This window comes from Nuphar pumila, chromosome 13 (assembly GCF_984573655.1).
Source record: "Nuphar pumila chromosome 13, dmNupPumi1.hap1.1, whole genome shotgun sequence".
NCBI lineage: Eukaryota > Viridiplantae > Streptophyta > Magnoliopsida > Nymphaeales > Nymphaeaceae > Nuphar > Nuphar pumila.
The window spans coordinates 66627813-66649424 of record NC_143261.1 but is presented as its reverse complement, the minus strand read 5'-3'; the positions used below and the strand labels follow the sequence as shown (position 1 = coordinate 66649424).

Here is a 21612-nt window from a genome sequence, read left to right as displayed (position 1 = left end):
ACAAAAGAGAGTGTGGTGTTGCGGGGAGGCTCATTACCTCCTTGGGTTTAACACAAGTTCAAAACCCATTGTGTGCACACATGTAGTATAAAGGAAAATGTTTTTCTTTTTTACATAAAAAATGGAAATATGCCTAGACATGTTTAAATAAAATAAATTTTGCACTACTTGCAATGAAATGCAACATAGCATAGTGGTGGAGTTCGTTGCCCCTTTGGGAACAAACCTCATTTTAAAACCTTTTGTACACTTGGCTTTTTGCACGAATTGCTTGCATTTTTACTTTTTTGAAAAAGGTAAAAACATAGAGGCTAAAGAATCCCTATCTTTTAGCCATCTCACCACGAAAAATGTGAGAGGAGTTGCTATTCCTCTCACTTTTTCAACATTGTAGGGGAATCTCACCAAAAGAGATAGAGGGGTACCACAAAAACAAAAACAATTTTGAAAAAAAAACTACTTTTGAAGAGATTAAGTAGGGGGAAGATCCCTTGAGAAAAAAAAAACGTGAAACCTACCCTACCATTTTTATCTCTTTCTCTCTCTCTCCCTCTATTCTCAACACCTCCATTTTTGAACGTGGGACTTTCTTCTTGCTTGCTTCACGTGGAGTTTCAACCGAAAAAGACAACTTTATCTTCACCGGCTCGATCCTCTAAACAAGGTAAGGGGTATTCTATTTGTGTGCGTGTGGTCAGTGCCTTATGGCAAAAATAGGTGGTAACACCCTCGTCCTTCTCCCTTTGATGGCACCACCGACATGGGCTAGTACTTAGCGTCATGAGGTGCGTGTGTTTTCTGGACTCCTAGTCATCTATAGGACTAAGCTTAGGGGTTAAGCCAGCAACATCTGTCTTAAGTTGACACAGTGACCGCAATATTTATTTATTTTTTGTTTATAAACATTCATGTAGTCCTGCACCAATACGTATGCAACTATCGAAGGTGTCGATGGTGGAGGGGAGAAGGGGTCGTCCCACAATACAACGTCAGGGTGGTAATGGCAGGGACCGAGTCACACGTCAAGGGTGTCATCTGCCTTTAAGATCCACCTTGGCAGGTAGCACCTCGATAGCTTATGTATGGCGGATCAAAAAAATTTTTATTTTTGTGTTGCATCCATCTTACATCGATCATTTTTATAGATCTGTGTAAGTGGTGCAGATCTTACCATACGACCCGAGTCAACTTAAATCTACGGTGCCAGGGCAAGATCGGGTAGGTCTTATTATAAAACGACCTGTGGAATACCTGTGACACACACCAATCTTCCTCATATGAACAACAATCGTGGAACATGAAATAAAATAAAACTTATCTTCATAGCACATCCCATGTTTATCTATTCTTAAGCATATAGCAGAACACCTGATCTAACGTAGACTAGGAATCCACAAATATGAGGTCTGTTTATGTTGTAATCACATGTACATAGTGGCTTAATCAGTTTGATAGAATCGACTACATGTTGTATGTTCCTATAAATTAAATACGTGGTAGTGAAGTCAGATAGATGGGTTCCTAAAACTAGATCTATTAGTTCATGTTTATAACTCTCTTAATACAGGACCGTGGAGGGTGAATCTGCACATAAACTTATGAACCTAGTTAGTCTGGTTCGGTGTGTGAACATATGCATGTTCATGGGAACCCAAATCTGGTTCCTTTAATTCTCAAACGCCAATTATAAGATCAAATGAGAGAGAAAAAAACAACATGAAGTTATGATGGGCTGAACCACGTTGGTGTAATGGGTGTCTCACCGACCCCTAATTGGAATACTCTGCCACTCCTGACAGCAGTCCATCGACGAGTTGGAAGGGTCACCAACGCCAGCATGCGGGTTGAGCACGCTGAGACTGTACCTGGTAGGGCTCGAGGTATGCTGGCTAGACCAACACCTAGCTAACACAACAAGGAACTACAGGCCCTGCTAGTTTTACGTGGCAACAACATAGAAGCAACGCTTTTTGATGATATTTCATGGAACCGCTGGGAACTGTTTGAGCCCAGTAGACTCCCTCTTGTCGAACGGTAGTAGGGGTTGCCCTCGCGCAAACCTAGTTGGCTGGATCGAGGGGTTCAGTCCCTCTCTAACCTTAGGTGACGGGTAGGGTACACCACCCTAGTCATGTACCTTCACGGTGGAGCAAGCTATAGGTTGTGATGGTTGTCCGACCCATAAAGGTTTGTCGTGATTTGCTGAACTGAATTATAACACTGCACCACTAACGTGGGTACAACAAGGAATGGGTAACCCCATTTGGATGTTTGTTGGTCCTGCGCGCGTAGGTGGCAGGTGGGCTCCTCAATGAGAGCTAGTGTCGGTTAGCGCATCTTGTTGTTGGCATCACTTGGTGGTGGCAACCACTCGACCATGACACGGGCGTGCTTAGGGCAACCCAACATGGCATGTGAAGTTCCTGTGACTTCAATAAGAGTGCATATAAAGAAAAGAAAAATGCGTGTAAGCAAATCATGCCAAGAGGATGGCATTGTTCGTAGGTGCGAATGCGTACGCTATAGCTCAGAAAATAAATGTTCAAATATGGGCTCTGGGTTGAGCCGAATTCTGAGAATATAGATAATTGGGCAATGCTTATGAGACACCCCCAAATGGTAAGATGCATACTATGTGTTTGAACCCAGTTGCGGGTTCAGGATTTTGGAAAACCCTCGTGGTGCGATGGCTTGCACAAGAAAATAAATGAAAGACTAAAAAGTATGCATAAACATAAAGATTTGTGAGACTCTGGATATACCTGAAAGATGATATATGTTATTGGATTCTAAGGGCTCTGGGTATTCCTGAAAGACGGTGTATGTTATCGGACCTGTGTTCTACCTTAGAGAGGGTAGATGGTACAAGATCTGTGGGACAGTTGTATTTTTGTGAGAGCTAGGCATCTCACCCGATTTTCGGTCCTCAGACTTAGGGGGACTGGACTACCAGTGCGTCCTAGGTGGTAGATCCAAGTCTTCTGCAGAAGTTACATGGTGCATCCTAATTCTAGTTTTAGCCACTGGGGAGTACTCTCTTGGTCACAGACCGTCCTATTTGGATATCTGTATGGCTAGTCATGCGGGTTATTAAATAATAGACCCTCGTATGGTCTCGGTCTGATACGATGTCGAATGTCTGTGCGTACCCATAGGGTAAGTGAAAGATAAACATAAAATTTTACCTTTTTCTTGTATAGTTTTTTAGTGTATTCTTCGTAGTCCTTGCATTAATTCTTAGAAATTTTCAGTAACAAGTGATTCCTGTAAGAATGAGCATGTATCTGGTACAACTTCATTATTTTATTATAAAATAAAAAGGATGTCTGTCTTAGTAGTAATTTTCTTCTTAGCCAGTTATATTGCCTGAAATTTTACATTTATAATACTGAGAAAATGTTGCACATATTTATACACAGGACACTGAGCACAACATATAGATATAATACTTCTTACGCAGACAGAGGAGTCTGACCCTTTCTGCATTAATATTTTTCAGGTAGTGAATAAGTGGAGCGATCACGGGTGTCGCAACGAAAGTAGCCATGGGATCTCATCTTTCAGTGTTCATGCTTAGACTCTGATTAGTTAGGTTTATGTTTCAGATATGAGATGTAATTAATGACATTAATATCTTATTTAATGAATGGAATATTCTTTAGCACTCTCTATTTTACCCTGTAATTCACCCGACTATTGGACTGGTCACTTCTGCTATTTCAAAAAAAAAAATCCAAAATTTTTCGTCCTATTTGTTGGGATGTTATAGCTTTGGTATCAGAGCAGGATTGAAGATATGAGATCATGGCTCTTCCGGCAACCGTGATGGCTCTGTAAAGATGTGAAATTCTTAAAACTAGAATAGTGTAGAATAAAAATATAATATTGTGATATACTATTACGAAATAACAACTAAGATTATGACAATCTTTTTGCTTGTCCCAAGTAAATGGCGTGGGCAAACAGGTGCAATGACATCATGGACACTCTGCACAATCTGGCAGAGGTTGTAGGTCAGCAAGCGATGATGATGCAGCAGATGGGCAACAATCTGCATCAAGTGTCCCATGAGAGAGCCACTAATGGTGGAGACATGTCCTACAAGAGATTCATGGACATGGACCCTCATGTCTTCTCAGGAAAGATGGATCCGAAAGCGGCAGAGAATTGGATACGGGAGATCGAACTCATCTTCCAGGTGTTAGACATTCCCAAGGAGCAACATGTGGACTTATCGTCTCAAGGAACACGCTGAGAAATGGTGGGAGACCACTCAGGAGGTGAAGTTCCAGAACGGTTCAGTGACTTGGGCAGAGTTTGTGAAAGCCTTCAATGCCACCTACTTCCCAAAGCACGAAAAAGATGCAGGAATTCCTGGATTTGCAACAAAGAGAAAGGTATTTATGTATTTTTTCTTTTCAATCAACATTGAACTTGATTCCACAAGCTTGATTTTAGTTATAAACTTAGAATTTTAGAGGTTTAAGATTTTTTCAAAATTATTATATATATATATATGTATATATGATGTTTGTTAGGACTTATTTTTTTTATAGCATGAATATTTAATTAGGTTTTAGATTTTTTGTGCTTTTTTTTTTTCATTGTGCATATGTGCACACCCTAGTTTCAATTCCTGTCTCGCCACTCGATTGAATAAGATGGAACCCATCCTATGTGAAAGAATGGGATCCATACTTATTTTTTCATTCAAGCACCAAAAATGAAAACAAATCCATTCACTATTTTCTCATTTATGAGATAGAAGTAGTATTCAGAGAGCTTCGGTGGGGTTCATGCTTCACTTTTTTTCTTTCAATAACTGGGGGAAACAGCTTTTCTCACCAAGTTCATGGGCACAAAAAACTCTTGTTTTCTCATCTAAAAACAAGTTGAGTTTTTTTTATTTTTTATTTGCCTACATGTTTGTATTATTTCATTTTCACATCAAGACGCTTTCACATGAAAAATACTTGTTTACATGAAACAAACGGCCCAATGGAAACAGATCCTATAATGTGAAATCTAAGTGAATTTTTTCTTAACAAAACAAGCAACCCCTTAGTTGGTAAATATAAATGATAAATAATACTAAAACCAAGATAGATTGTTATGATAGTAAAAGAAACACATGTATTCCCAAGCTCGGGCACCATGATTAAGGACGCAAATGGGTGGGATTGAGTCGTACCTAACCAAGACTAAGCCTAATCTTATGAAGTACAATATTTGTTTGTTACACTTCCACCCAAAGGAAGCCTCTTTCCTTAGAAAGGGCCACTTTAAAGGAAAAGTGCTTCCCTAATGAGGAAGGTATGAACCCATTTTAACAGGAAAGTTATTTTTTGCATTTTTTATGAGTCCTACCACATATTTCTCATGAACACATTTATATTTTTTTTGAAAGGCAAGCTGGAGTTAGGCAGACCCCTACCAGATATCTCTTAAGCCCCATGTGGGGGGAGGGATTCGAACCTGGGCCTTCAGCTTATCAGAGGACCCGCTTACCACATGGGATACCACCGTGGTTTTAATGAACATATTTGCTTATCACTAGAAAAAAGCCTCTTTCATGAGAAAGGGTATGAAACAAACGCCCCCTAAGTTTTAGTGCACATTTGCATCCCGCGAAAGAGGGTGTCGTCACATCACCTACCACGGTGCCCGCTTTCTACTAAATGCAAATGCAGGTGATATGTCAAAACACAGTTTTTTGTGCTTTGAAATCGCGAGCTCATCACCTCTACTGATGGGTGCCAATAGTGGGGCCCACCACAAGGTGCTGATTTCATCATCATACAAAGATGAAGACCATGAAGGGTGGTGATTTCAAAGCACAAAAAAAAGATTGTGTTTTGACATCTCACCTGATCCTATCTCGGAAAGTGGACCCATGTTTGGATTGCATAGTGGGTCCTACGAAAATGGCACAGGCACTCATGCATTTTTTTTTATGATGCCTCCATTTTTTGTGTGACACAAACAAATATACTCTTAACGGGGTGCGTTTGATTCGCAGGGCCAATCCTACCCAAGAACGATGGAGGTCCGAAATCTTGCATTGTCCAGTTGCTCAATCAAACACAGGACAAACGTGTTAAATTTTTTTTGGAACCTTTGGAGTCCAAAGGGGCGCAACTAGGGATGTCAATGGATCGGGTATGACCCGTCCCAACCCTTACAAGATTTAATGGGATCCGGGTTTGGTATGAAAGAATGTCTGATGACGAATTTGGTGGAACTATAAGGTCTGGCTAATATACGGAGCTGGGTGTAACATATGAAATTTGGTATCAAACCCAAGTTCCCATTAAGGTCCGCATTTTTCAATGTAAAAAAATGTTAAAAAATATTATTTTTACTGAGACCATTTTAAGCCCATGAGTGGGTCCAGACCATTGCCTAGTCCTCGGTTCACGGGCCCGCCTGTGATGCTCATGGGGATAATTGCCACGACAAAAGCAGATCCATTATGAATTGCTAAGGCAATAGCAGATCCATTAGACCTGGAGGTTGACGCTATTTGAATATCAGTGTCTTTAATGCCTAATGGGGCGGGTCAGAAAGGATCCCAAACCGTGTCCAAATAATTACTTGGTTTAATTCAGAATTCGACTCACTTCAACTTCTAAAAGTTAACTTGGTTTCTGAAAAATCGGATATGCCAATTCACTAGATGAAACAATTGCTTCCAGCATCTTTTAAAATTAAATAAATATTTATAAAGAAAAATAAATAGTAGGAAATTTTAATTTCAGGGAATATTTACCGTTTTAAACCGCTGGCAAAATACCACTTTCTTGAAAAATTGCCAATATTGGTCACTATGGTCCGAATTATAATTTGGTCTTAAACCATATCCAAATCCAATTATATTTGAATGTGAATTGTAATCCTGTTAGCTCCATGTCACATGAAAATTAGTTATCATTGTCTCTAGTTTCCAATCCATATCGGCATAACCTACCTATTTTTTCAATCTAAACTCCAAACTAAGTTCTGTTTGATTATTCAGATCATATGTGGACTTATCTAATGAATTTTGGACCGTACTTTAGTTTTCACTTGTAAATACATTTTTTAATCTTTATTTTTTCTAAGATTTCTGGTATTACCAATTTACCATGTAAACATGGAGCAGGCATTTGAACCACTTTTCTTGATCTAGATAGGTTAATATCTGGATCCACCTTCTCCAAAATCAGATCCAGATCAGCTGCGATCCAGGCCAAATCCGAACCATTCCCTTATTAGACACACCTCTCTCTCTCTCTATAAACCCTCGGTCTCGCTTTCTCCAGACGAGCTGCTGCTGCTGCTCTCTTCTTGTAATCCCAAAAGGAAGATAAAATAGAAGAGAATAGGTCTCTCTCTCTCTCTCTCTGGAATCTTGATTGTGTTTGTGAAGCTTTTTCTTTTTTGGTATTCTTCTTTTTTCTTATGGTTGATTTTTGTTTACATATATTGGAGATTATGTTTTCTACGGTTTGTAGTTTTTTAGAGAAATTCACAAATCGATGGGTATTTATTGAAGAGGATGATGCGTACCAGGCGTTTGTTGAATTGATTGAGCAGATTTCATTAGTGGTTGATTCATGAGTGATTTGAGTGAGGAAGTTGATGATGGTGAAGTTTGTTTTTACAGTTTGTGGGGATGAGAGTTCTGGGGTGGTGGGTGCATCAGTGGGGTTGGTTTTGTTGAACGTAGACGGAATCTGAAATGTGGTGTTGCTTGATTTTGATTTGCAGAGTTATTGGATAATGTCTGTTCGTTTATGGTTTGTTTTCAAATGCTTCTGTTTACTTATTCATATTCATGATTTGCTATTTATATTCAAATACACACTCCTTGGTACTATATTTATATTTGTTGTTCTGAAGTTTATTAGAGATTATATATTACATTAGATTCTGTCTAGTTTGAGAATTAGACAAAGTTGGTTCTTTATCAATTCCTTGTTGTGTGCTTTAACAAACAAACTGCCACTTTTTTCAACTTATTTGCTCTCAGTTTATGTCCTTAAGATTGAAATACTGCTGCTTAGTGCTAATTAGAAAATGAAAAAGTGTGTTTTCAATTGCATGGTACTTGTTCCGATGTGCTTGTTGTCCCTATTTGATAGGATTGTGGAGATGGGTTCTACAAACAAGGAGCTTTTGGATTTGGAGCATCGAGGATCCTCTTCCCTAGGTTGTGAAAACTGTTTGTTACCGTTTGATACGTCATGAACTTAAAAACGATAGTATTATACTGTAAAGGACCTAAAACACAAAAAAGAACTTTTAAATATCATGATAAATTTAAATAGAAAACTCCAAGAATGAAATTATCACAATATTTTCTTGGAAAATTCATTGTTGAATTCCCTCAAAAAAGGAAAATGCATTTTCAAAGTCTAGTTTTTTCAATTAATTTTATATTTTTCAAAAACTCCCATGAAGTTCCAGAGAAAAACCGTTTATTTTTAAATTCTTCTTTCGAAAAAATAGTTGTTTATATTATCATGAGCTGATCTGGTCACTATGATACACTTGTTTTTTTTTTGCCAGAATCAAAGCTTCTCCTCTGCAAAAATGAACATTCATCTAACGAAAATCATCATCCTAACAGGAAAGATGGTGCTAAGCTTTTGACAACACCAGTTCCTACAAGCCAAGGTATGCTACTTATGTATGTCCATGTCATAGCACAAATATTGTAAATGCTATGTTATGCCTTTGGCTTGCCTATTACATCATAGATGGTTTACATTGTTTTGCTGAGCAGTTCTGCAATTCACAGGGCATATTTTTTGAGAGTTGGTAATCTTTTATGAACCCGTATTTGCCAAGGACTGCACTTATTCAGATTATTTATTAAAATTGACCCAAGTTATTCTATTTGCTTAAAAGCTATAAACAAACGCCACTCCTTTAAAGAGCCTTTTTGAAGGGTGTAACTGGTTGGTTCAGAATGAGACAGAGAGTCTATTTAGAAAAGCAAGTTTACTTGAAATTGATGTTTAAAAATGTTCTTAATTAATGCCTTATGATTGGAATAGAATGAGGTTCTTATAATAATAATAATTATTATTATTTTAAGAAACAGGGAGAGAGAGAGTCTTGTGTAGGGCTGGTAAACAAACTGAGCAACTCGTGGCTTGGCACTGTTCCACTCACCATGAACTCGTTTGTGTTCAGTTTGTGTAGGTGGAGAGTTGAGCCACAAGCAGCTCGTTAAGCATAAACAAGGTGAGCATGAACAAGGAGTGTTTGGCTCGTGTAAGCTTGTGAAAATATACAACAACAACAACAACTACGCCTTCATCCCAAAACAATTGGGGTCGGCGATATGAACCAACAAAGAAAATCATTCTGGGTCTTCCACATGAATCCTTTTCCTCCATTCATTTCTATCCAATGCCATGTCCTCAGTGAGGTTCAAAGCATTCATATCCTTTCCTATCACCTCCATCCATGTCTTCCTAGGCCTACCCCGACCTCTTTTAACTAATATATTTTCCCATTTCTCCATCCTTCTAACTGGAGCATCATTAGGCCTTCGTCGAATATGTCCAAACCACCGTAAACGATTCTCTCTCATCTTATTTTCAATGGGTGCAACGCCTACCTTCTTACGTATCTCCTCGTTCCGAATCTTATCTTTTATTGTATTTCCACACATCCATCTCAGCATACGCATCTCAGCTACACTCATTTTTTGAATATGATGTCTTTTGGCAGCCCAACATTCCGTACCATATAGTAAAGCGGGCCTAATAGTCGTCCTATAAGCTTGTGAAAATATAGTATCTAAAATTTGTTTAAGACATTGCACAAAAAGTAGTTTTGTACAGTTGGTTAGAGTTTTTGGCATATGAGAGAGGTTTGGTGTTCAAAACCTATAGTGGTGACAACTTTGAAATTCATTCATATTTTTTTACATGAGCCAGCTCGTGGCTCAACTCATTTGAGTCGGGCTCGGCTCAAGCTGGAGCTCTGCTCGTCTAGATATGATCCCAAGCTATGTTCTGTTCGTTCGGCTCAATTACCAGCCCCACCTGTGAGTGTAAATGTGTAGTCTGAGTTGGAAGATTGTCAATAATGGGAAAGCCTATAACAAGTTTACTAATATCATAAATTGGACGTATATGTGCAGTTGTGTTTCCTTGATGGGGTTGAATTTGAAATGATTATTTTTTTTTAAATGATAATCTGAAATGATTGTATGAGTTAGCTGAACCAAATCATAAAATCATTTTGCAGTTCTGGGAAGAGTAAAGGACTTTCTAGGAGTAATGGCAGAAGCAAACAAAAAGCTAAAGTATGAATCTAAGGTTTGCAGTTGCATCATTGGCTATATAACCTCAAGTAGATGTTCTGTTCTTTCTATACTTTCTTGTGACTGATAACACTCTTCGTTTTAGGGAAAACCTTCCGATGCTTTTGATATTGAAGCACTAACTGGGAATGAGGAACAATATATTGAGATGGTAACCTGTTAAACTGCATTAGAAGTGATAACGTATGCAAAAACTCGTTGTGTCATATTAATCGTTACCATTAACTATGCAGGATTTGAGTTTGGGAATTGTTGATCTTTACACACCTGAAGCTGTTGCAGCAGCTGAATCTGCTGTGGCAGGTGCTCAAATGGTCATTCCTGAACCAGTTAGCTCCTCTGATACAGAAGATAGTGATGATGATGAAATTGTATGCTATCCTACATCTGAGGGACCATTTGCAGATGATAAATCTGAGAATTGTGGCAAACAGAGAAAGCGGCCAAAGATTACAGAGCTTTAGTGAAGACACTACAACGCTATTAACCCAATTTCATGGTTGGTTTTGCTTGAACATCTGCGTAGCTGGTGTGGCATTGCCAAGGTCCAAGGCCAGCTGAAGGAGGCAAGGGAAAAAATATCCGTAGTCTCCTGTCAGTCTTTTTTTAGGATCAGTTACTAGCCTGTTGGCGTTTTTGTGCAAATCATTATATTTATTCTCTGTGTTTCTCTCTCTCTCTCTCTCTCTCCCCCAAGGCGAGTGTGAAGGGGAGGTGGTATATCTGAACATGCTATTAAAATGCAAAAAAGGCTATTAAAATCATCGAAACTGACCCAAATATATTTCAGGGAACTGTTTGTGTATCCAATTTTGAAATGGTAGGCATTGCAAATGAGATGCATTTTTTTGTTTTGTTTTTTATTGTTTCTTTTTCACCTGTACCTTTTGTGCATCTGATAGTCTGTTGGGAATGATATATTTTTTCTTCTTCTTATCGAATTGGTTATATTATAGTGCATGGTATGGAGCATAACTGAATGTAATTGAATCCAATCCTCGTCTCCAATCTATGAACATTGCTAATCAAATTCAGGCCTCTTACTTGGTCAGGCCATGACAGGATTGACATTGTTTGGTTGAAAGTTTGTTGTTGTAGGCAGTTTGCTTATGAATCAATGAATCTGTTTGGTGGAGATGAGAGGATGCATTTTTTGTTTTTGATGGCTCCTTTTCCACTTCTACCTTATGTGAATTTGTTAGTATGTTGGGAATGATGGTTTTTGGAACTGAATTGGTTATAATTTAGTGCTTGGTGTGGAACATAATTTCATGTAATTGAATGAAATTCTTGTCTCCTTTATCAATGAACATTGCTGAACAAACCCAGGCCTCAACTTGAGTCTACAGTACCCCTTCTCTCTCTAATATATATATATATATATATATATATATATATATATATATATATATATATATATATATATATATTAGAGAAAGAGGAAAAAGTGGTAGATGCCTACCACTTTTTTGGCCTACCGCCAGCCATAGAGACAAAAGTTTAAAAAAACAATTTCTCGACTGTGAATTTCTTGGTAGATTTTCAAAATTTTGTATCTGAAAATCTCGAATTTTTTTTCTCAAAAAATTAAAAATAATTAAAATAAATTGATTAACCAATTAAATTTTACATGAAAAAAAATAAAATTTATTTTCTTAAAAGGTACCCTTTATTATGTATTTTCGATAGGGCCCTTTATTAAGTGTGGATCCATCCATACTGGATGATAAGAATGAGAGGAGATACAGCTCTGCATACGGCAACAATGAAATCACATTCAGAAATTGTGGGGTTTCTCCTTACATATAACCAAATTGATGTCGATGCCGTCAATAATCAGAATCAAACAGCAATGAGAGGCTAAAAACCTCCAGTATGGTGTTTCTGCATTGTATTTTAAGAAAGTTGTCTAAAGCTGGTGCCATGCGTTTTTATTGTGTTGGACATGCGGCTGACCCTTGAGCTTACAAGAATGGTGAGTTATATAAGGCATGAGATGCAAATACAACTCATTTAGAATGACAAAACACACAAACGAGTGAAGGGAATTCACATAGAGCTGCAGACAAATTTTGTTCATCTGTTGGGGAAAAAAATCAGTCTTTTCCATCTTCCCAACATAATGGTACTGCGTTAAGCACAACTCTGAAACAATAAAATCACCATCATCCAACCCCACCACAAACCACCATATGACCACATCTGAGAGAAAGGGTGTGTGTTTGGGGGGGGGGGGGGGGGGGGGGGGGGGGGCTAGGGGAGAGGAGAGGTAGAGAGGGAAAAGACCATGGGGAAGAGGAGGGCAGCGGTTTTTGTTGAAAAAAAACAAAAACAAAAACAAAAAACATCCATTTTTTTGTGACAGGAAAAACCCTTCAAAAAACTGGTAGACTGGCAGTGGGCAGCTACCACCTCCTCCCTCTCTCTCTCTCTCTCTCTCTCTCTCTCTATATATATATATATATATATATATATATATATATATATATATATATTAGGCCCCATTTCTCGTTCTGCCCGGTTCTGCCCTATAGATTTTAAGTGTTGTGATAGATCTGAACCATTAGATGTGTTTAGTATGATCAATTTAGTGGGAATCGACTCTTGGATCTTGTTTTTTGATGAAAAAACATGAATTTATGAGCTGGAAAAAACTGGTACATTCATCGGCATTGATTTTGGATCACCAGAAATACCTATATACAGGTCAGATTCCAGTAATCCAAAACCTGGTCCCCACTAAATAAAACCTATAGATCACATCTACGGTGTTAGACGTGAGAAAAAATACATAAAACTATGATTTTTGAAGGCCTAACGATACCTAACGAAAAGGGGGGTCTAACAAGATCTAATGAAAAAAGGGGCCTAAGGAACACATTAGTCGTGTATATATATATATATATATATATATATATATATATATATATATATATATATATATATATATAGTGAGAGGGAGAGAGAACTGAACATATTATGCCCTCTTTTCTTGTTCTGCCCCTTTAGGCCCATAGTTTGAAGTGTTGTATGATAGATCTGAACTGTTAGATGTGTTTAGCATGCTCAATTTAGTGAGAATTGACTCTTGGATCACGTTTTTTCGATCAAAAATATATTTTATGAGCCAAAAAAATTGATGCCTTCATAGGCATTGATTTTGGATCACTGGAAAAACGTGTATGCAGGTTAGATTTCAGTCAACTAAAAGCTGGTTCCCATTAAAAAAACTTATAGATCACATCTATGGTGTTAGATGTGAGAAAAAATACCAAAAATTATGATTTTTGAAGGGGCCTAAAGGGGCAGAACGAGCGCATTACTCATATATAAGGAAAATATTAGCTTCATTTTAGCATGCTCTCTAGGCAGAAACTCAGGCGCAAGCTTCGTTTAATTGGTTTGATCCCACCTTGTTCATTTACCAAGAAACATGCATACTCTGGATCAAACAGTTTCGATGTATAAAACACAATTTTTTCAATCATAAAATTCTAATGTATTTTGGACTGTTGATTTTGGAAGCTCTTAAAAAATCTAGTTTTACGAGCCATCGGGGCTATCTTAAGCATATGTTTGGTTAAACAAATTATGTAGATCATATCCATAAAAAGATCAACAAAATCTCAAAACATGGTTCATTTCTTCTACAGCATATGGTAGACTGGATTGAGTATTTTCTCTATATAAGAAAAAATATTATTATATACACAACATTTATAAAATATATAAAAATGTGAATAATATAAAGCTCTACAAAAGCGTTGTTATTTTCAAGATATGCAATATTTTGAAATTATTGTGTTTTTGGTATAATGTCACCCTTCTAAAACATTGCATGATAAAATTACAATATTTTCAAACTGAGGGATATTTATGACTGGTAGAAAGTTAAACAATGGCAGAATAGCCAATAGGGGCTCTGCTCATCTGGTGGAAACAGTTTGTGCACGTCACCATGTGATGGGATGTCGCAAGCTCGAAATCCACTGGTATGTAGGTGGTTGGATAACCATTGTAAATGAAGAGGGCCTTAATTTCCCCAGCTCTATTTTTTTTTTTGTTTTGAAAAGAATTCCCTCAGCTCTGTTGTTGAAAGGAAAAACTTAAATGCTTGGATAAGCCCTAGGGATGGCAATGGACAGGGGTGGGGGACAAGGTCTCCACCCCCGCCCCATCTCAAAATCCAGACCTCCATCCCCCCCATGGGTTTGGATTTTAACCTCCACCCCGCCTCCATCCCTGGTCCAAACGGGGGCGAGATAGGGATTGGGATGCGGCGGGGTGGGGCGGGGCGGGGGCAAAGCGTAAGTCCATCCCCGCCTCCATCCCTGCACAGATTTTGATTTTAACCTTCATCCCCGCCTCCATCCTCGTTTCATGTCCTTCATCCCTGGTCCAAATGGGGGAGGGGTGGGGTTTCCCCGGTCCACTGCCATCCCTAATAAGCTCATGAGAAAAAAAAAACCTATTTTGATAATTCATTAATATTTTTGCAATTATGGCTTTGTTGATGCCAACAATAATGCCATTAAAAACATCCCATGGCTAGGGATGCACACGAGCTGAGTTCGGTTCAAAATGACTTTGTCCAAGCTCGGGCATTGTCTGAACTCAGCTCGGTTCTGAGCTTGAGCTGAGCTGAGCTTCAACAAGATCTATTAAAAACAAAAATTTGATGCCCCAGCCTCTCTAACAATAACCAAGTGACCCACCGTTAAGCCAAAACAAATCTCTTGTATAAATCACTGAAACAATTATATACATACTAAAACTTCTCAAAAAAATGCTACTAGCGCCATACCCATTACAGTAACAATGCACTTGTGAAATTATTTGCAAATATATTATATATATTAGGTTTGCAAAGAACCGAGCCTTATCGAGTCTGTCAAGCTTTATCGGGCTTGAGAGGTTGCTCAAGCTCAGCTCGATAGCTTGTTCGAGCTTCATACACCAGTTCAAGCTCGGCTTATTTACAAAGACGACAAGCCCGAACCGATCTTTAAACGAGCCGAGCCTGAGCCATCTCAATTCGGTGTGCATCCCTACCCATGACCATATTTAATCAAAATGCATGGTGGCCATCCAATTAAACATTTCCTTCTGTTCTATTTATTTCTCCATCCTTTTTCACAAGAAAAGTATAAATTAAATGGACTCCATATATATTTATAGTGGTCCAACCTTGTATTCAATGTTATCATGGAGGTTGGGGCTGACTAATAACTATCCACTTGGAATAAAGAGGAAGAAGAAAGATCAGCAACTTCTAAACGAGTTAGAACCAGATTCAGACCCAAATAGAGTAGTTTCCAACGATATCCAGATCTGAATTGGTTATTTAGAGCCAGAGATGATAAAAAGCACGCATGAAGCACAATTCTGGACCTCAATCTATTTTTAGAACCTGATCCAACTGTTTCTTGATCTGGATCCAAGTTGGGCTAAAGTTGTTTGCCAAGTGAAAATGCATACAACTTGGGAAACACTGGGAACCCTAACATCTCTATCAAATTCTAACACTCTAATAGCAAAAGGCTCTTCCATGAAGATGAAGGAGACCCAAATTTTAAAGTATGGATCCATGAAGTCAACAATAATAACCTAAGAATATTATCTTATCTTGACCATACCTATGCACATAGAAATCCTCCTACAATATGAGTCGCTGGTAGTGTCATAAAGCCAGGGCTGTTTTAGCTTATTTTATTTTCTCTCTCTATATATATAAGGAAATGAAACCTACCCAACAGAAAACCTCCCAAACCTACCAAATAACCCAACGGAAAACCTCCCAAACCTACCCAATAAAAAATATTTATCGGATTTTCGGTGTTTTTCAAAAATCTGACTTTATAGATGTGTTCAAAGGTTCTTTTTGGATTATGATATTAATTAATTATAATTGTGTATTTCACGTGTTCAATGTTTTTTTTTTGGGTTCTGTGCAATCTTGTAATTTTTGAAGAAAATATTCCAATATTAATAGTAAATGATTGACACATGAGTTTTTTGACATCGAAGTAGAAGCAATATTATTAGTTGTAATTAAATTATCATTTTCTAAGATGGCGGGCATGCCTAATTTAATAAAAATGAAAAAATAAAACAATGATGCAGATGCACACTATAAGAAAAATTCATTGTGATCTTTTGGATCAAACAAAACATATAAAAATCAACACAGCATACACAAAGGGGTACATTAATTCACAAAGAAATAACCTTTGCAAATCTGTATCGTCCACCAAAAAGAACAAATTCTGACCTATGGACTGGCGTTTCATTTTCCTTTCCATGTAATGCATTCTAAAATATTTACACAAAAAAATTAATGACAAGTTACAAAACTACAAATGGGGTAACACTTCCTTTCCTTCCACACTGACACTGAAAAGGGGAAAGTTAGGCTCACCCATTGGGCTAAACCTTGCATGGTCTGTTTACTATGTTCGGGTGCAATAATCATCCCAAGATCAATTTTTCTAGTCAGGATTGCACCAACTTGGCTCTATTAACAAAACAGTCATAGCTTTCACTTGACTACATTTTCCTAAGAAAATAGACCATGGTGAACATTTATCCCAACAGCTAGACTTAACTTTCCAAATCTCTGCCTAAAAAAAACAAAGGCCATGGAAACTCTTTTAACATATTGTGTCAAACCGAACACATAAGCTTAGAATTCATCATCTGAATCACTTGATGTTCTTGAATTATCCGATAAGAAATGTTTCGGTAAGTTTGCAAACCTCGCCGGAGTCCTTGCGGCCGATGGCGATGCCGTCACATTTCTCTTCTTCTGCAAACTCCTTGCTATCTCCACACAGACCTGATCAACACTGTTTAGGAAGTCCTTCACTATAACAAACAGCTGCAATGAGTTTTCCGGCTGGTCCTTCACGGCACCAGCCTGGTAATACTCCGTTGTCCGCTTGACGAACTCCATGACCCTCTCCTCCTCCTCCTTCAATACCTTCAGCTCCTGCTCGGCTGCCTTCACGAAGCCCTTCATCTCCTCCTTGAAACCGTCATCACCACTTAGACTGCTCACAAACTCCTTGATCCTAAGGACCTGCACACCTAGCCGGACACAATACCCGGCGAAGAACTCGTACTCAATTCCAGCTGCACTCTTCACATTGGCGAAGTCGATACTGAGCCCGCCAACCACCGGCAATCCAAGCATCAAGTACTCATTCTCTCTCTCTTCCTTACTGTTGTCACCAACTCTTGGACTATCTCGGCATGATGATTCCGATCGCCGAAAACTCCGGTCTCGGTTGAGCACACACTTCTTCCCTTCGGACCGGACTACCTCTTGCACCACAAAGTATAGAAGTGTGGTCTTTCCATCAGTGCTCTTCACGTCAGAGAGCTTTCGCAACGACGTAAGATTAAACGCTTGCGCATTCCCCCTCGCCGTGCCGGCATTCATCCGGTTGCCGGCCTTAAGGACAGCTTCAAGTAGTTTGAGGAACAATCCACGGTTTCTCATCTCCTTGCATGCTGATTCTAGTGTTTGGAGGTTCTGCTTGAGACTGAGTATCTCCAACTCATAGGTTGATCGGAAGATCAAGTCGTCAATTCGTCTGAAGGCGGTCGGCACGGTGTTGAGGAGGTGGTAGAGGAAGGACTCAGCATCGGCGAGCCGGGTTGCAGAGTCGGCAGGGTAGGACGTGATCGCAGATTGCTCCTCTGAGGTGGGTGCAATTTTGGAGAGCTTTTCAAGTGTGTCTGTGGGGAGGCCCCTGCCTTGGAGGAGTGAGTCCACAATGGCTTGGCGAGGTAGGCCGAGTGAGCGCAGGACTATGGCTATGTTTTGTGACTTACGTGGGTCCAAGAGGAAGGTCTGAGCTGGGGGTTGGTTGGCAAGTGGGTCAGGTTTGGAAGGTGAGGTGGGCTCGGCAGTTGGTCCCTTTCTCTTGTTGGTGGCTACATAGCCAAAGAGGGCTTCCATTAGGTCGTCGTCAAACCTGCAAAGAACAAAGTAGATGTTATGTCACAGGGATACTTCATTTTGACCCGTGTCGTGTGCGTTTCTTTCATATAAATTGACCATAATGCTGTGGGTTTGAGCGTGTGAGTTTGGAGCGAGTTAACTTTAACTTTTGATGGTTTCAAATGGAGTTGTTTATTGAGTATTGAAATGGTATTTATTAGGGTTTGGTTTCACATCAGTAACGTGAAGGGGACAACTATGACGAACTTCTCCCTCGTCTTTTGAGAAAAAGACCACAGGTTTTAAGAGATTAATGTGTGGTGTTATATTTAAGTTTTCTTAATTATTGAATATTCAATTTGAAAATTTCACTATTAAATAATAAAATAAATTTAATATTGGCACGTTTGAGTTGAGAAGTTGAAATCCAGGAATGTGAGAATTATTGGAGGACAGATCAGTGGCTGGTAAACGAGCTGAACCTGCCGAGCTTGAAGTGTTCAAGCTTGGCTCATTCTGCTGGCGAGCTAAGCCGAGTTTGAGCTGATTTGTATATAAAAAAAAAAACATTGATTTAGAGCTGGAAGAAATAAGATTACAAAAAAAATGCATAAAATATATATTTTAATGCCTAACGAGCATGTACGAGTTGGGCCGAGCTGAAAAACTATTGCTCATATTCAGCTTGCCGAGCTTATTTTGTGAATGAGCTCTTTACGAGCTGAACATGAGCCGAGCCACGGCTAGACTCATTTCCCAACCATAGTGACAAAAACACAATTTTTTGTTTTTTGTTTTGAAATCACAACCATTCATTATAAAATGGTGATATCGGCACTTTTGGTGGACCCCACTGCCTGCACAATCAATGGTGGTGATTGAAGTGATGGACGCGGATGATTTCAAAGCACAAAAATTTGTGCATTGTCAAATAACTGGATCCTTCCTCGAATTTCCCTCTTTAGAGAAAGGAACAAAATGGATCAGAAAACTAAAAAAAAAAAAAAACCATGGGATCAACTTCAATTCTATTAAAATATTATCAAAATGGATCTGAATCCGACTTAAATAGAATCAGTCCCTTAACGAAACAGAACAAGGCCGATTCGGTTATTTCCAAAAGTCGGCTGATTTTTGGCCAATTCCTCAGAATTGGCCTGAATCCGGCAGATTCTAACCTGAAGCAATTCACTTATATGTTACAAAAATATATTTATAAAAATAAAATTAGATAAAAAGTACTCTTTAAAAAAGCCCAATTGGAAAATGATCCGATCCGATTAGACTCAGACCGATTTTAACACTCTTTTTGAAAAACCGATTTTCACATTGGTATGAACCAAACATTGAGTTACAGCAAGAAAGTTTTGCAAGTAACCGTACAAACTCTTAAGAACACATCCATTACAAAAGTTTTGCCTAGAAAGAAAACTGATTTTGAGTTAATAAACTTGATCATATGGCTATTTAAAGAGAGAAATTAAAGCTTCCTTTAAGAACACGTTAAATCAAATATAGAAATAAATGAAAGCACTAAAAATAGTTGGAAAACATGTTGATTTTTCACCAACAAAGACAAGTTCAACTGTTCAAGTTGATTCTCATCTAAATGACACACTGGTTGGAAAAAACTGCAGCAACTTGTCATCAAATTAAGTCTCGACTATGTGACCAAGTTCATGAAATACATCATCATTTTCTATGTGAAATATGACCACAGTTCATGATCTTGGTCAAGTTGGCATTAATTAGTATAGAATTTAGTGGGTCTTCCTTGATGGTGTCCACATAAATTAAATCTTAACGGGTTAATAACCTCATTGGATAGATTAGTCACTTCAAGAATTGTGTAGAAAGTGGGAAAAAGGTCAACGAGGAAGGTTCCGTTTTCATACCTGAAGGACCCGCCACCGATTTTGTCCCAGACCATGGAATGATCGGCGTTGGCCGGAACCTTATCCCAGTGCAACGGCCTCAACTTTGCCGGCGGTGCCATCTCTTTATCGGATGAGTTTTCCGGCAATGACGACGATGTTGAAGCCTCTCCTCCCTTCGCCTTTGCTGGGGGCTTGGCAAAGCCGGCACGGGTTGGCGGCGGTGGTGGAGCCCTTCCGGGTGGTGCAGGCGGTGATAGAGTTTTTCCGGGTGGTGGAGGGGGCGATGGTGGATGTTTTCCGAGAGGCGGAGGTGGTGGTGGAGGAGGTGAGGGAGCCGTGGCAGAAGGCAGAGGAGGAGGAGGAGGCGGAGCAGCCAAATTTTTCTTGATTCCTGGCGGAGGCGGGAGAGGTGGTGCTGGGATAGGGTCCTCTACTGGTTCTGGTGTCGGAGGAGGAGGTTGTGGTGATGCTGATGGTGGTGATGGCGCATCCAATTGCGTCTTCGGAGCGGAATTCGCCTCCATTATTTTCTTCTGAGTCGAATTCACAACCTTTACTGGCACTAAAGCCTGAACCACCGGCGACCGTGCCGGGATCGTTTTGTACTCCCTTATCTCATCTTCTCTAATCTCCTGCGACTGAAAAACCGATGAAGTCGACGAGACCGATCCAGGCGACCGCAGCGGCACCGTCTGCGATGCCCTCTCCCTCTTCACCTGGTACTGGTCGTCGAGCTTCCTCCAGTAGAGCACGTCAAGCCCGTTCTCGTCGACGATCAGGCCTTTAAGAGTCCCCTCTACCCGCTTGAACGAGCCGCTGCTTGCGCCGGGGAACGGCAAATTCCCCCCGCCCGCGACGACGATGCTCTTGAGCCGCGAATTCCGGCGCCGGGCAAGGTACTTCTGCGCGAGGAAGAAGACGATGAAGGAGACAAATAGGGTGGACGCCGCCGTCACGAAGACCGCCCTAATGACGGCATGCTTTGAAGATGATGGTGGTGCAGTACTACTCGAAACAGTCTCAGTTACGGCGGGTGATGGCGAAGGAGAACGGTGCACTGGTGGTGGCGGTGGTGATGGTGACGGTGCTAGTGGCGATGGAGGATTGGAGGGGAAGAAGGTTTCTATATTACGAGGGGGGTCTGGAGAAGAAGGGGAGGAGAGAGAGACGAGAGAGAAGATAACCAGGAGGAGAAGAGGTGCAGCCATGAGAGAGAGAGATGGGAGATTTTTGGGGGAAGATCTTCCTTGGGGTATTATTTTTGGAATTCTGGTTGGTGAAAGTTTTCTTTTTTTATTATCGGGGGCCTGACTGTTTCAAAGTAGGCGAGCAACTAGTGTTTAATTTTTGTTGACAGGGGTTTTGGTTTTATCCTTTCGGTTAAATCTCCCAACCGTTGTATGGTGGTGCAAAGGTCGTGCTTGCCCTTCATCTTTCCTCTATATGGTAGCCACCTCCTTTGTTTTCTT

The 21612-nt window shown here is 39.6% G+C and overlaps 2 protein-coding genes across 2 annotated transcripts; one reads left to right on the top strand and one right to left on the bottom strand.

Moving 5' to 3' along the window:
- Nucleotides 1–4258: 4258 nt before the first annotated feature.
- Nucleotides 4259–11099, top strand: LOC149818566 (uncharacterized). Its single transcript, XM_089986243.1, has 5 exons — nt 4259–4397; nt 8551–8658; nt 10246–10316; nt 10407–10472; nt 10555–11099. The coding sequence occupies exons 1-5, from the start codon at nt 4259–4261 to the stop codon at nt 10783–10785; spliced, it is 615 nt and encodes a 204-aa protein (XP_089842369.1). The 3' UTR covers nt 10786–11099.
- A 5314-nt stretch (nt 11100–16413) lies between these two features.
- On the bottom strand, nt 16414–21361 carry LOC149818565 (formin-like protein 4). The gene is made up of 2 exons (XM_089985466.1): nt 20162–21361; nt 16414–18300 (listed from the first exon to the last, which is right to left on the bottom strand). The coding sequence occupies exons 1-2, from the start codon at nt 21349–21351 to the stop codon at nt 17004–17006; spliced, it is 2487 nt and encodes an 828-aa protein (XP_089841592.1). The 5' UTR covers nt 21352–21361; the 3' UTR covers nt 16414–17003.
- Nucleotides 21362–21612: the final 251 nt, after the last annotated feature.

Excerpts from the sequence above, each read along its gene's own strand:
- LOC149818565 (XM_089985466.1), bottom strand. The coding sequence starts at position 21,351 with ATGGCTGCACCTCTTCTCCTCCTGGTTATCTTCTCTCTCGTCTCTCTC. Across the intron at positions 18,301-20,161 it reads ATCGGTGGCGGGTCCTTCAG|GTTTGACGACGACCTAATGG; the intron begins GTATGAAAACGG and ends TGTTCTTTGCAG.
- LOC149818566 (XM_089986243.1), top strand. The coding sequence starts at position 4,259 with ATGGTGGGAGACCACTCAGGAGGTGAAGTTCCAGAACGGTTCAGTGAC. Across the intron at positions 4,398-8,550 it reads GATTTGCAACAAAGAGAAAG|AATCAAAGCTTCTCCTCTGC; the intron begins GTATTTATGTAT and ends TTTTTTTGCCAG. Across the intron at positions 10,317-10,406 it reads AGCTAAAGTATGAATCTAAG|GGAAAACCTTCCGATGCTTT; the intron begins GTTTGCAGTTGC and ends TCTTCGTTTTAG.